Source organism: Hipposideros armiger, unplaced genomic scaffold, assembly GCF_001890085.2.
Source record: "Hipposideros armiger isolate ML-2016 unplaced genomic scaffold, ASM189008v1 scaffold_3, whole genome shotgun sequence".
Taxonomy (NCBI): Eukaryota; Metazoa; Chordata; class Mammalia; order Chiroptera; family Hipposideridae; genus Hipposideros; species Hipposideros armiger.
The window spans coordinates 5,782,207-5,797,211 of record NW_017731353.1 but is presented as its reverse complement, the minus strand read 5'-3'; the positions used below and the strand labels follow the sequence as shown (position 1 = coordinate 5,797,211).

The 15,005-nt window shown below is 46.7% G+C and overlaps 1 protein-coding gene across 3 annotated transcripts in view; it reads left to right on the top strand.

Annotated features, from left to right (window-relative positions):
• The first annotated feature begins 2,690 nt into the window (after positions 1-2,690).
• TTF1 (transcription termination factor 1) overlaps positions 2,691-15,005 on the top strand; it is a 17,365-nt gene continuing 5,050 nt past the window's right edge. Inside the window, exons 1-5 of one of the 3 annotated variants that reach the window (XM_019639035.1) lie at positions 2,691-2,727; positions 8,810-9,864; positions 11,108-11,331; positions 12,804-12,989; positions 13,909-13,987. In XM_019639035.1, the coding sequence (XP_019494580.1) occupies positions 8,828-9,864; positions 11,108-11,331; positions 12,804-12,989; positions 13,909-13,987 (1,526 nt within the window). In that variant the 5' untranslated portion in view covers positions 2,691-2,727; positions 8,810-8,827. The other 2 variants (XM_019639052.1, XM_019639046.1) reach the window with 2 other exon arrangements.

The following is a 15,005-nucleotide window of genomic DNA, read 5'->3' as shown; positions in this document are numbered from 1 at the left end:
AAAAAGATCAGTGGGGGCTGGCTTAGTGGCTCAGTTGGTTAAGAGCTTGCTCAAGAGAGCTCTGAGTGACCGGGTCGCCGGTTCAATTCCCACATGGACCAGTAAGCTGTGCCCGGGGTGAGCAGCCGCTGAGCTGCTAACAGGTGGCAGGATGGCTCAGCTAGTGAGAGCACGTGTTCCTAACAACAAGTTTGTCTATTGGAGATGGTGAACTATGCCCACCAGCAACTAATTGAACCCAGCACCTTGAGCTGAGCACCACGACTGGACTTAGAGCTGAGCCAGCTGCGCCCTCCACAGCTAAGATTGAAGGACAACAACTTGGCTGTTCCCCTTCCCCAATTCCCCAACACTGTTCCCCTTCTCTAATTCTCCAATAAAATCTTTAAAAAACAAAAAGATCAGTGGTACTCAACTTTGTGCCACAGAATGAAGAGAAGTTGAAAAGCACAGTTTCACTGAATCAGAATATCTGGAAATGTGAATTATTAAATATCTCTGCCCTCCCTTCAGATTTTTTTTATTTCGAAAAAGTTCAAAGCTACAGAAAAGTTGAGAGTACAATGAAAACGCATATAGATTTCACCTGGATTCACCAGTCCTTAGTAGGTGCCACGTTTACTCTCCCACTCTGTGTGACACACACATTGCTGAACCATTTTGAAAATATGTGCAGACAGTATCATATTGGACCCCAAACACTTCAGCATGAATCTGCCAAAACCCAGGACATTTCATACATAACCACAATATCATTATCATGCCCATAGATTTTAATGTGATACAATAATAGTGCCCGATATGCAGTCCATATGCAAAGTTGGGAATCTGCACTTCTAAAAAGCTTCCCAGGTAATTGATGCAGTGTTTTTAGAACCACTAGCCTGCATGATCTCTAGCCTGCCTTATAGTTGAATGAACCTTTCGTGGGTTCATTCAACCACCATCATAATTTTCATTAAATGTGCAAATATCCACATGGCCCAGGGTAAGGGGCTTCACCACAGAGCAAGCTGCACCGAGGACAGACCGGCACTTCAAGGCCTTACATGCCAACAGCTGACAACACTAACACCACCATTTCCAGAGCAAACCAAACAGGCTTCCAACTGCTCACCCAAGACCTGAAGCAGCCCTTGGTGGTTGACGTGTGCGTGTATGACGTGGCTATGGCTTCTCCCGCCTGCTTCACTTCCAGACTTTTGCAGAAAGGCAGGTGTTGCCTGCTGGCGACCCAAGGGAGGACAGTGGGGAATGAGAAAGAACAAAACTTGAGCCAAAGGTGGGATCGGGAGGTCCCTGCAAGCTGATGGCTTGCAAGAGCCCCGAATAATCAGATACACTTTATTTTATACAGCTACAGCCAGGATGTTGTTTCAGGAAATTAAAAGAGGAACAGGAGAATAGCTATCTGGTGCAGCATGCTTTTCTAGTTCTGTACAGTTAGACTTGTAGGTACCAATTGCAGAAGCAGGCAAGTTCACCCAAGGAGCTGGTCTCTAAATACAGGTCAGAAGGAAGGAGCTAGTCTGCTCAAAGCAGACCACGAGCAACGGGGAGAGGAGAATGGGGTCAGCTTTTGGCTGAGATCCCAGACTGCAAGGACCATGTCAGCTTGCAGTCAGCACTCCACATGCAGGTTGTGCACTTTTTAATCAAAGCCACTTGGCAGCTCGCACAGAGAAAGTCAGATGGTACAGTGAGGGGCAGGATAGTGGGGAGAGCTCAGGTGTGAATCCTGGCTGGGCCACATACGTCCCCTTGGACACGTTACATTAAGCCCTAGTTTTCTGACCCACAGGCAAGGCTGATAATGCCTAATAAAGATACCTATACACAGAGTTGAGAAAACGAGGTGCCTGCTTAATGGTTCTGGTCACTGTGCAGTAAGGCTAAAAGTTTGAGTGGTGTGTATACTGGCCCTGACTTGGTGGCTTGGTTAAAGCTTTACTTTTCATCATAAGTTAAGTTTCGTCAGGACTCAGTTGAAATGGGAGGTTTGGAATAGATCTCCAAGGCTCCTTCTGCCTCATCTAAGCTTGTTATGTGTCAGGCCCTGCACCAGCTCACCCCTACCCACCTCTGACTCTATCTCCCACCACTCTCCCTTGGTTCATGTGCTCCAGCTGCCTTGGCCTCCTTTCAATTCCTCCAGCAACTAAATGCAGGGTCTTTGTATTTGTTTCCAGCCTGGAACAGTCTTCCATCTAGATTACTGCTCACCCTTTCATTTAGAACTCAGCTCCAAAGTTACTCCTCAAAGAGGCTTCCCTTCCATCTATAGTAGCACTCACTGTCCCCAGTCACTCTCCATCACATCGCCCTGTTTTATTTTCCTTATAGGATAAGCTGAAATTATCTCGGTTGATTTGTTTGTTATCTGTCTCCCTTGGGTTAGGGGCAGCACCATCTTGTTTGTTCCAGTACCACAGATGGAACGCAGCAAAAATTTGTTGAAAAGAATACATGCATGAGCTAGCAAATCAGTGGAAGAATTCTGTCTCACTTTCTTAGTTTTAGGATCACGCTCTACCCTACTCCATTCCCAACCACTCCATGAACAAAATGGGCAGGCAACTATTGTATATAGGTGTCACAGTCTGAGCGGCCGGCCTGTTACTATGGCAGCGGGATGCCGAGGGTGGACCGGAAGCCACGCACGACTACTTCCGCTTCCACAGCGGCTGCACTTCCGGGTTGGAAGAAAGGTGGGGGCGCTTTCGGAGGGTAAGTAGAAAGCGCGTTTTTGTTGTTCCGGTTTTTGTTTTTTTTAAGACGCGCGTGTATAAATACGGCGGTGGGTGGTCGTCGTCTTCATCCTCTGGGAGACCCGCCTTTGGCCTGATGTCTGCGGCGTTGGGGGTGGCGCCTGTTTTCCCCGCGGCCGCTCCAGGCCCCTCTGCGTGGGTCTTTGGGCACCAGAGGGTCGAGCGTCGGACCTCTGATTAGTTCCTCCCTTCTCAGCCCCGGAACGCCCACCCCAGAGCAGAGCAGGGTCTCGGTCGTGCCCCAAAGGTGGTGAGAGAATCCGGGACCAGGCTCGGGCACATCCCTGCTGCAGGGCGGGAAGTGGTCGGTTCGGATAAGTGGAGATAAATGCATATCCATTCGTTCCATATGCATCGAGCACTGGGAACTCTTTGGGAGCCAGACAGACAAGATCCCAGCCCTTAGGAGGCCGATCGTGTCACGTCTGAGCCACGTGCAGTAGGGACGCAGCTGAATTGTGCGCTGCATACCGGGGACCCAGGTAAGCGATTAGCGAGGCCTTCTTGAAGTGACTTTCAAACTTAGACCAGTTACAGCGCAGAAAGGTAACGCGGAGGAACAGCATTCCTGGGAGAATAAGCAGCTTTTGCAAAGTCCCTGAGAATGAAAAGGAACATGGTGTATTCTAGGAACAGAAACAAGGCAGGTTGTCTGAAACCCAGAGAGAAATGACAGCTGGAGAAGTAGGCGTGGAACACACTAGATCACGGAGGGCGTGGTAGGTCTGCAGAATTTTGGGACTTCATCTGAAGAAAAACAGGGAAGCCATAAAAAGTTTATAACAGAACGTGACTGTATATTTAAAAGGCTGTGCTGAGTTCAAGAAACCAGAAGGAGAAGCAGAAGAGGTATTTACAAAAAAAGAAAGAAGCTTTGTTTCTTTGTAAGGTAGAAGACTATTTAAAGGAATCGTTTCTGTTCATTGTTATTAAGAGGTCCTGAAAAATGGGCCAGGAAATTGTGTTTTTAATTTAGTGGTTTGGAGCATTCTTGGGAGTAATGGGGGTAGAAGCTACAAAGAAGTGGGAAGTGGGTGGAAGGTGAGGAAATGGAGAGAGCAATTTCTCTCAAGAAATTTTGGTGTGTGGGCCAGCCGAGTGGTGGGTTGGTTAAGAGCTGGCTTGTGACGCCAGAGGGCCCCGGTTCGGATCCCACATATGAGGGCCAGTGACACTGCCCTCCACAGCTAAGATGCTGAACAACAGCTCAACCTGGAGCTGGGCTGCCGGGAGTCGCCAGCAATGGCGTAGGCTGCAGCCCCTGTGGCAGTGGGTTGCCATGGGCTACCGTGTGTAGCCAGCAGCCAGCGTGAGCCACCAGCAGCTGCCGTGAGCAGCCGTCCAGAAGCCGGCGACTGATCTGCCTCACCCAGGAAGAGTGCAATGATGGTGCCAACTTGGGCCAGTGAAGCGACATCCTCCACAACTAGACTGAAGAACAAAAGGACAGCAACTTGTCTATTTCCCTTTCCCCAATTCCCCAATAAAAATCTTAAAAAAAAAAAAGAAATTTTGCTGTGACGTGGAGGAAAGAGAATAGCTGGATATGACTTCAGGGTTAGAGGAGGGTTGCATCTTTGTTTTTGTTTTGTTTAAGTTAAATGAGTCTAAAGATCGTTGGAATGTTGCTAGAAGGGAACCAGTGCAGATGGGAGAGGCTGAAGATACAGGAGAATCTTGGGTTACCTGATAGATCCTGACATCTCTGAGAAGTCAGGAAGAGGTGAGATCGAGCACACACATGCAGTAAATGGCCCTTGACAGAAGGGACACTTCCGTTGTTGCAGCAGGAGGGAAAGAGAGAAGGGGGCAGATGCAGGCAGGCATGCTAGATTTGGAGGGTAACATAGTTCTTGTCTAATGTGTGTGAGTATGAGGTCATAGGCAGGTTAGTTTGCTGCACTGAGAAAGAAGAATGGAATTAGAAGTTTGTTGAGAGGTGAGATTTGGAATAATTTCAAGAGTGGGTGAGTGAAGCAGTGCTGTCCAAAAAAATAGAACGCAAGCCATGTATGTAATGTAGTAATTGCTAGTAGCCACAATTAAAAAAAAAAAAAAAGGAAAAGGGGGAATTGGGAATGTATTTTACTTAACACTATTCAAGCTATTATTTCAATATGAAAGCAATATGCAGAAATTAGGAGTGAGATGTTTTACTCTCATTGTTCTAAGTCTTTAAAATCTAACGTGTGTTTTACAGTTGGAGCACAGTTTGGCCTCACCACATTTCCAGTGCTCAGCTACCTTGTGTGGCCGGTGGCTTCTGTGTTGGACAGCTCAGATCTGGAGGGGCATCGACCGATTGCCCCGCAGTGTTCAGGTCCCAGTTATAGTTAGCAACCAGGTGTTTAGAGTGGTGCCCAGTGGTGAGTTTTTTCTCTGTCCTTCCTTAGCAATTCAAGGGCAGCCAAAGAGAAGGCATTAATTCATTCTTTTTTTTTTTTTAAGATTTTTATTGGGTAATTGGGGGATGGGGACAGACAAGTTGCTGTTCTTTTGTTCCTCAGTCTGGTTGTGGAGGACATCACTTCACTGGCCCATATTGGTATTATCATTGCGCTCTTCCCGGGAGAGGCAGTCGCTCACCAGCCATTGGATAGCAGCTCACGGTGGCTCATGGCAGCTCACTCGGGCTGCCAGCCACTCACCGTAGCTCACGGCAGCCCACAGCAGCCTCACTGCAGCCTGGGCTGGCGCGGGCGCCTCATGGCAGCCCAGCTCCAGGTCGAGCTGTTGTTCACCGTCTTAGCTGTAGAGGACGCAGCGTCACTGGCCTGTCACCGTCACTGTGATCTCAACTGGGGCCCTGCTGCTCAGAACTGGCGTCCCAAGCCAACTCTTAACTAACATGCCACTCAGCCGGCCCCATTAATTGATTCTTAAAAAATTATTTACTGGAAGGGCCAGCCGAGTGGTTCAGTTGGTTGAGCTTGCTCAAGAGTGCGAGCTCTGAGCAACAGGGTACCTCATTCGATTCACGGCCCGAACTGAGCTGCCGCTGAGCTGCCAACAGGTGGCAGGATGGCTCAGCTAAAAAAAAAAAAAATTCTTTATTGGGCTCCTCCTATGAGCCAGGCACTATGCTAGATGCCAGGGCTGCAGGAGTGTCTAAGACAGATAAAGTTTGCTAGACTCTCTGAATAGGGGGCCAGCTTGCAGGACTCAACCACCCTTCCTGTAGCTGAGACCTCAGAGAGGTCATTGATGGGTTTCTGTGCATCTCTGGGTGACATCAGGGCAGAAGCGCTCAACCAAAGCTCTAGGTGCCTCCATTGACGGTGAGACCATGAGGCTGGGGGATTTGGCGTATACGTATAAGTTTGCATGTTTGTTCATATCCCCCTCGCTCCAGCCACACAACTCTTACAGATGCTGTACTACCCAGGAGACATTGGGTGCCTTCTGTAGAAAATGTGCTTACCATTCAAACTTGAAAGACCACTGATACAGAGAGATCTCCAGGATCCACTGTTAAGTGAAAAATAGCAAAATGTGGATCAGAGTATATGGATGCTATCTTCTGTGTAAGAAAGGAAGGGAAATGAGAATAGATTGTTTTGATGTTTGAACCATGTGAATGTATTACCTAGTCATTCACAGAAATAAAACCCTAAATATTGAAGCCCAGAAGCAATACGGAGCAAGAAGAGCTGTAAGACGTGTTTGTAAAATTACACTTTCCACCATCTCTTACGTAAAGTGCATTTCTGTTACCGAACTTCCGCTCCACGGTGCACGTGCAGTATATGAGTATTGACCTCAGAGCCTTGTTAAGCTTTATCCCAACTTATTGCGGAATTTTGACTCTTTGTTGGACAGCAACGAGGCACATTCAGCGTCTTTCTCAAAGAGGTGAGGTCAGTGGATACTTGGTGTCCCCACTGCTAAGACCGTGATGGGCCCTGCACTGTAATGATACAGTTCTGGACGTGGCTTCTAGATGGTGGAAATACAGACAAGACACCTTGCTTCTTAGAGCTTCCTTTTTTAGCAGAGACAGACATTAGATGACTAAGTAAATAACTTTTTTAAACTGCAGTTGGGCTAAATGCTACAAAAGAGAAGTACAGGTTGCTGTGAATATATCATTTGGGAAATGGGCCAAGCCCAAGGGGTCAGGAAAAAAAATTATTTTTTTTTGTAAATACGTATACATTGATGTCCTTCAATTGCTTGTTTTTAAACACGAAGGGAAGCTATCTATACTCTTCTTCTGCCCCAGGCTTTTTATTTTGGGCATTTAAATAACTAGATAAAAATATAACAAACACCCCTGTCCTCATTACCCCAGTTAAGAAAGAAAATACTGGGGCTGGCCGGGTGGCTCAGTTGGTTAAGAGCTCGCTCAAGAGTGTGTGCTCTGAGCAACAGCTGTTCGAGTCCCAGCCCGAGCTGAGCTGCCAACAGGTGGCAGGATGGCTCAGCTAAAAAAAAAAGAAAAAGAAAGAAAATATTGCAGATAGAAGAGAAACTGGTTCATTTTATTACATATGTATTCATTCAGAAAAGAGACATAAAATTGCTGTGTGTTTTAAACTTAGTATACATGGTACCATCATATACGAGGTCTGACAATTACGTTCGCGAACTCATCCTAGAAAAAGTGCTGCATACCTCGTTGCTGAATATCACTACAGTCACCTTTGCAGTACTGCCCTTGGGAAGCTATACACTGACGCCAGTGCCTAATCCACCCTTCAAAGCAATTTTGGAATTCTTTTTCTGGAATGGCCATCAGAGCTGTCGTCATGTTACCTTTGATGTCCTGAATGTCATCAAAACGTCTTCCTTTCAGTATTTCCTTTAACTTCGGGTAAAGAAAGAAGTCATTGGGGGCCAGATCAGGTGAGTGGGGAGGGTGTTCCAATCCAGTTATTTGTTTCCTGGCTAAAAACTCCCTCGCAGACAGTGTCGTGTGAGCTGGTGCGTTGTCGTGATGCAGGAGCTCCTTTGGGACCATTTTTGCACACGCCTTTCTCATGCCCAGATTTTCAGTTAAGATTTTCTTGTTTCTCTATTGATGTTTACTTGGCCTGCTGTGCTCCTCACAGCTAGTCGGTGATTTTGACGCACAATTTGATGAATTTTTGCAACATTTTCATCAGTTCTGCTTGTTACTGGCCGCCCTGACCTCTCTTCATTAGTGGCGCATTCTCTCCCCTCAGAAAAACATTTAATCCATTTGTACGCTGCTGTTTTCTTCAAGGCATTATCCCCATAAACTTGGACTAACATGTCCCTGATTTCACTTCCACTCTTGCCAAGTTTAAAAAGAAATTTAATGTTTGTTCGTTGCTCTCATTCAAGCTCAGACATTCTCGCTACAGCACACAAAAACACGCAACAATAATGACCACCACTCAACAAGACACCGCCACACATTGACGCAAACACAGCTGTGAGACACTGATACACCAAGGTTATGAAACCTTACTGAGCTGTTTGTACAGTGCTGCCACTATAAGCACACCGTGGCAAGTCCGCAAACTTAACTGTCAGACCTCGTATGTATTCATTCAGAAAAGAGACATAAAATTATTTGTGTGTTTCAATCTTTGTAAACATGGTACCATAATAGGTACATCCCTTTAACCAGGGAAAACCTTCTTGAAGAAGTGATATTCAAGCCAAGCTCTGAAGGATGAAAGGAGACCAGGAGAGTGGGAAGGCAGCAGAGAGCGTCCCAGAGAGAGGAGGGGGTGTGCTGGGAGACCCTGGGCCAGGGACAGGGTCGTGGCGTGTTTGGGGAACCCAGAACAGCCTGTGTGGCTGGAGCACAGAGTGGGAAAGGAGATAAAAGATGAAGCTGTGAGGGCAGCAGGGCCTGAGCGTGCTGGGCACTGTTGTCTGTTGACTTATTTTCTGTATCGTGAAGGCAGTGGGACCAGACAGAGTCTGGTGGCCCCTGTGCCTTTAGAACAGCATAAAGTTTATAGTCATGACTGCAGGCTTGTCATGTGCCACACTATTCATTTTTCTGTGATTTTTTTCTTCTGAGGCTAATGTTTAATGCTTTGCACAAATAAACCGTTCTTGTCAAGTTTCCCTGTAGGAATAACATGGAAGGAGAAGTGAGCAGACTGGAAATCCACACGCCCGTTTTTCACAAGAAAAAGAAAAAGAGAAAGGATCCTGCATATAAGGAGAAACATCGGCGGCATTCCCATGGAAGTTTCGGCGACTCCCCCTTGGCTAGCGAACAGCCTGACAAAAGGAAGGGTAAGAAAAAAAGAAAGGATTTCCGGGATCTCGTTTCTTCTCGGGAGCAATCAGAAATCTGTGATGAGACAGAAAAGGCCACTTCTACAGCCAGAAAGAGTAAAAAGAGAAGAAATAGTGCCTTGGGGGCAGAGGATGAAACAGGTGTTGTGTACGTTGTGGTGGACAAAGAAAACATTGAGAACATGCCGAAGAATTTTAGAAAGGATGTCGACGTTGTTTATGTTGATATGAGCAAGGAACAAAAGTCAGCCAAAGAGCCCGAAGCAGACGCAGTGTGTTCAGTTGCTAAACGACGTAAAACTGAGTCAGAAGAACTGCATAATAACGTCAGGGAGAAAAAGAAGAAGAAGAAAAAGAAGCGTCGGCTGGAAGCAGAAGCGGCCGCGGCATCCTGGGATCCTGGGCAGGGAGGCCCGAGTGCACACATCGCCCTGCCCCAGCCGGAGTCCCACCCGCCGGAAGCCTTGCTTCCTGAGGGCCTGGGAGGCGAAGTCACGTGGTCGCCAGGCTCTGCTCATAAAAAGAAGTCTAAGAAAAAAAAGAGGAAATTCTCAAGTGACCAGGAGCGTGAGGCATTGGCGGTGCCCGAGAGTCTTGAGAGCATGAACTTGGATGGATCCCATGTGGTTGGTGAATCGGGGACTATAGGAGGCAGGAAGGAAGCCGGCAGAGCAAAGAAAAGGGCTAAGAAAAGGAGGCGAAAGTCTTCTGCTGAAAGTGCCCCAGTGACTGATGCTGACCTGTCAGCGCTCAACTCAGGCTTCGGGGACCCGCCCCTCGGCTCCTTTGAAGGGAGTGGTACCTTGATTGAAGAAAGTGCGGAACCCAGGCCTCCAGAGGAGAAAGGCCAGGAGTGTTCGGACGAGGTGCCGAGGTAACGGGGGTATTGTGCCTTCTGAGGGTGCCCGCCTTTTGTGTGATTTCTGCCGGGGACCCCTCTGTTCAGTACGTCCATAGCGAGTGGCGGAAATCATACAGAGAGACCACGAAATGTACAGGACGATGTGCACATTTAACCAAGCGACTTGCTTCCTTTCTTCATGTGTAACACAGGCACTTGAGATTTTCACTAAGAACTGCTCTAGCCCTGATTTCTATGAATACGTTTAAAAGGCATTTAAAGACCCCCAAATTACCTTTGTTTGTCTGTATGCATATAGATAGAAGGAAGGAGTAGACAGAATGTACAGAGCAGGAAAAAATCTAGGGTTCTCATGAAGAAAAGAAATTTAGATATTATTTATATAATTGTTGTTTAAGTATACTGTCTGGTGAATAAATGAAGGAATTTTTTGTAACCACTTTCAGATCTTGGGACTTGGGACAGATTTTCCCCCCATTTTTACTCAATGGCTGTCTTACATTTGTTAGGTTGTCCTGGCTTACAATAATTGCACATAGAAGTTAAATGAGAGAGGGCCCCGCTTCGGGTGGTATTGATAATGGTTGTGGCCCTCCTCACGTCACCCTCTGTGCCATCTTATCTGGGACAGCTTCAGAACACTGATAATGAGGTAGGAATGTTCTAGGACAGTGGTTCTTAACTTATGTTGGACTGTGGGCCTCTGAAACCTGTTAACCCTTTGCTTAGACAAATGCACAGCTTTGGGGGTTTTTTCAGTTTCCTGTCTGAGTGGTGAGTGATTAGCTGATACGGTCGGACATACTAAGAGCAGATGTGGACAGCTGGCAGAGAGTTTGGGGGTGAAGTGGTGATAGGTACATAGAAAGCTGAGCAAAGGGAACGTGTGGCCATTGCTAATTACAGCAAAAACAACTGTAACCATGGGAACCCAGAAGATTGATTTAACTAATTAGTAACCATTATTATAAAACAACTCATTGGAAGGGTGGGGGAGAGATGTCTTGAGTGTCCATGGGCATAGAAGAGGGCTCGGTTTATTAGAAAGTCAGTACCTAAAACAAAACACAATTGAGAAATAATAATATAGGAGAACACGTGGTGGAAACAGGGCTTAGGGCCGGTTGCCTCCCTTCCGGGCAGCCTCTGCCATCTGTCCACATTGGCTCAGTTACATTAAAGCGAGCAGACATCCCAGACTGAATCAGGTCTAGTCTAAGTGACATGTTAATGTTAATCCACTTTCCCCCCTTAGCTTAGAACCTGCAAATGAAGAAAGCAATTTGGAATCGGCTAAAGAGTCTGGAACGAAGTATTTATCAGAAGATTCGAGAGAGTCAGATGACCCAGACGTGGATTTGGACTCCGCCGTGAGGCAGCTGCAAGAGTTCATTCCTGGCATCAAGGAAAGGGCTGCCACGACGATTAAGCGAATGTACCGCGATGACTTGGGACGTTTCAAAGAATTTAAAGCACAGGGTGAGCTGTGGAGCTTGGATGTTTGTTGAGCTTTTCCGTATGCATAACTAGCCCTGACTTTCTTCTATGAATGATTCAGATTTATAGATTCACCGGCAGCATCCTTTAGCTACTTTCAGCTTTATCTCCTTCCAGAATTGTTGCCTGAGCTGTAAAATTAGCCACATGAAGCGGGCTGGTTTTCCTTTCTTTGCCCAACTTTTGGCAACGGAGGCAAGGAGGATGGGGCTGCAGGAACAGAGATCCACAGACTAGCAGATGAATCCTGGAAGCCAGGGAGGGGGAGGGGGTTGATCAGCTGCAGCACTGGGAAGGATACAGAAGTAAAATAAAATCAAAACACTGTAACATCATTAACTTCAATGAGGTGTAGTTTCTTTTCTCGAGATATTAATTTGAGGGTGAGCTGGTTGAGTGGGTGTGGTTTCAAGCGAGACCCAACTTGGTCTCCTTGATGTCACCGTGTTATAAAAATCTCCCAGAAATCTTATTGATTTAAGAATACACTACAAATGGTGGGCTGCATTCTATAATACAAATGAGCGATATTTTACCCAGTGCCTGCTGTGCGAGGCCCACTGGTCATTGAGAGAAATAAAAAGAGGGGCTTTAGCCTTATGGAATTAATCATGTTGAAGAGAGGAGCTTCAAGAAACAGAGAAATTAGGGGTGGCCGGTTGGCTCAGTTGGTTAGAGCGTGGTGCTGATTACACCAAGGTTACCAGTTCAATCCCCGTGTGGGCCACTGTGAGCTGCACCCTCCTTAAAAAAAAAGAAAAGAAAAAAGAAATAGAGAAATTAAGAGAGAAACACATAATTTGTAGAGCAGTGTCTATAGTGCAATCCCATTTTATTTGCATATTCTGCGTTGACATTTTTATGAGTATGTCTTGTATAAGAGATATTTTAAAAATAAGTCTAAGCATAGAAAAACAGACTATATAACACAGTAAATACATAATGAAACTTGACTGCTTTGAGTTATGAAGAGAAATAGATGTCAAGTGCAATGACGTTGTCACTCCTCCCCGAATATATATGCGTAGAGAATATATGTAAGTATTCAGGTTCATGCCAACCAACTCACAGTACTACTTAGAGGAGTCGCATGGCAGAGGAGAGTTAAGGGGGGGCTCCTTTTAAATTTAATTCCCATAACAGTTTAAATTTTTAATGAATGTATGTTAACTTTTTAATACAAAAATATAACTTAAAAAAGAGAGTGACGAATCAGATCAGGTCACTTTGGATGACCAGGGAAGACTTTGGGAGACGAGTGCGGCTTGCGCTGAACGCCGGAGAAAAGCCTGGTTCCACAGCGGGGCCTAGGAGAGCGAACGTCAGGCGCCAGGCTAGGGCCGCTCCCCGGCAGGAAGGAACCGGCAGCCCGTGGGTTGCATGGCTGAGGAGCAAGGGGCAGGTTTGCTTTTATTTATTATTGATGATGCATTTTCTTCTGTCCCGAATTTTAGGTGTCGCCATTCGGTTTGGCAAGTTTTCTGCAAAGGAAAATAAGCAATTAGAGAAAAACGTGCAAGAATTTCTGTCCCTGACAGGCATTGAGAGTGCAGACAAGCTGTTGTACACAGACAGATACCCCGAGGAGAAAGCTGCGATCACCGACTTAAAAAGAAAATACGCGTTTAGGCTGCACATTGGTAAGTGGAGAGCTGTTCACTCTGACCAGCCACAGCCTTCCGCCTTGAAACGGGAAACCTGTGGTAAGTATTTAGCGCAACGCCTGGCCCGATGCGCGCTGACTGCCGCTGTGGCTAACAGGATTCTCACTGGCAGCCTGCGTTTCCGGGGATTGGGAATGTGTTCATGCCTCCCACATGTAGAGCTTTACAGATTTTAGGAAGAATTAGATGATCAACTTCTAGCCTTCCTATGGGTGGTAATTATGGCTTTGGTTTCTCTCTCTGTTTTTCATACTGTAGTTTTTGTGTTTGCTGCACAAAGCACATCCTTACCCGCACCAGGGTCTCCTCAGTGTGTCAGGTGTAGCCATATTTGTGCTTTGGAGCTGGAACCCTCCTCCTGGGTGTGATGCCTGCACAGTCAGAAGGCCAGGGAGCAGTATAGGGTGGGACTGGGACAAAGCCTCTTGAATTTAAAGAGGATAGTTTCTTAGGTGTTCTCTGGGGTGTAACAAGGGAAGTGGCACAGTGAGCCCAGCGGAGGCTGGTTCCGTGTCAGTGGGAGGCAAGGAAAGCCTATTGGTCGGGACTGGTGCTTTGCCATCTTATGAGAACTGTTGGCATGTGTCCACCTTCGCCTCCCTTCCTCTTCATCGGAACATGTTAAAACCGCTTCACCTAGGAAGCCATGAATTTCGGAGGCCAGAAGCTGACGCCTCTGCATACGAAGCATCCAGGGTTCAGCGATCTCCAGGGAAATGGGATTTTGAACATCCGCTCCCCAAGACAGCTTCCTACAGGGCATCCGAAACCCCGGCCTTCCCATGGGCCTAGGACAGTTAGTGCTGTCAAGAGGGCCTCTCCTGTCCTGGGCTGCTCTTACAGTGGTGGCTGCACTCCATGTGTGTGCCGCTGATCACCTTTCTTCTGACCTTAGGGAAAGGCATCGCCCGGCCCTGGAAACTCGTGTACTATCGAGCAAAGAAGATGTTTGATGTCAATAATTACAAAGGCAGGTAAGGACGGAGTCTTAGCAGCCTACCAGAACATTTTTCTAGTCTTTGCTGATACTCGAACTCAGAATATCCACAGCCACAGATTAGAAGTAAAAACGGTTAAAGATTTCTGTGTGTGAAACCAGGTCGTGCATCTGTTGTCAGATGGATGTCTTCAGGCGCATTGCAGTTTCTACCTCTGTATCGTTCTGTCATCTTCCCCTTTCTAGAGCCTCAGCTTTTTCTTGATACTTTCATTTCAGTACCCAGCATGCTCTGCTTCTTCCACCGTTCCTTGGGAAGTTTTCTCTATTCTCTTGTAAGCTCCTTGTGAACCTAAATGTTCCTTGTCAGTGGGGTGTTCCCTTCAGCACTTAGCCCAGCTCTCTGGGTTTTCAGTAGAGATCTGAAGGGGAGATGAGCCCCAGTGTGAGTTCCGTTAGGCGTGATTCAGTCATTGATTCAATGCCGAGTGATGGTCATTCTCCCCTCCCTTCTCTCCCAAATAAAATACTCAATTGTAGTTTGTTTTCAACATTCCAAATAAAACAGATGGAGGTGAAGTGTCGGCTGTGGGTCGGCTCTCTGCTCAAGGACAAAGGGATGAGCGGGAGAGCGGCAGCCCCACTTCTGTGGCGCAGACGGCAGCCAGGGGCTGGATGACGCCATCTCTGTCTGAGAGACAATCAAGCAGGGCCAGCTGAGCTCCACTTCGCTACATGATTTCAAACCAAGACACACATATTACGTGAACTTCAAACACTGACGTGACCTTGGCTTTTTTTTTCAAATGTTTACCAAAAGAAATAAATCTTAAGTAGAGGAAAGGTCCCCCCCACAGACTGACACCTGCCCTCTTCCCCAAGCCCCAGTGTTAGACAACTGGGGACAGAACTTTAAGGAAATTCACTAAAGATGACATTGTAAATGGAGCCTAAAGAATGCTTTTTGGAAAGGAATGGTGGCCGCTGAGATAACATTTTTTCTACCTGTGATTTAAGTGTGGGAATGAAATTTTTAGAATAACGTTAAGTCTGTT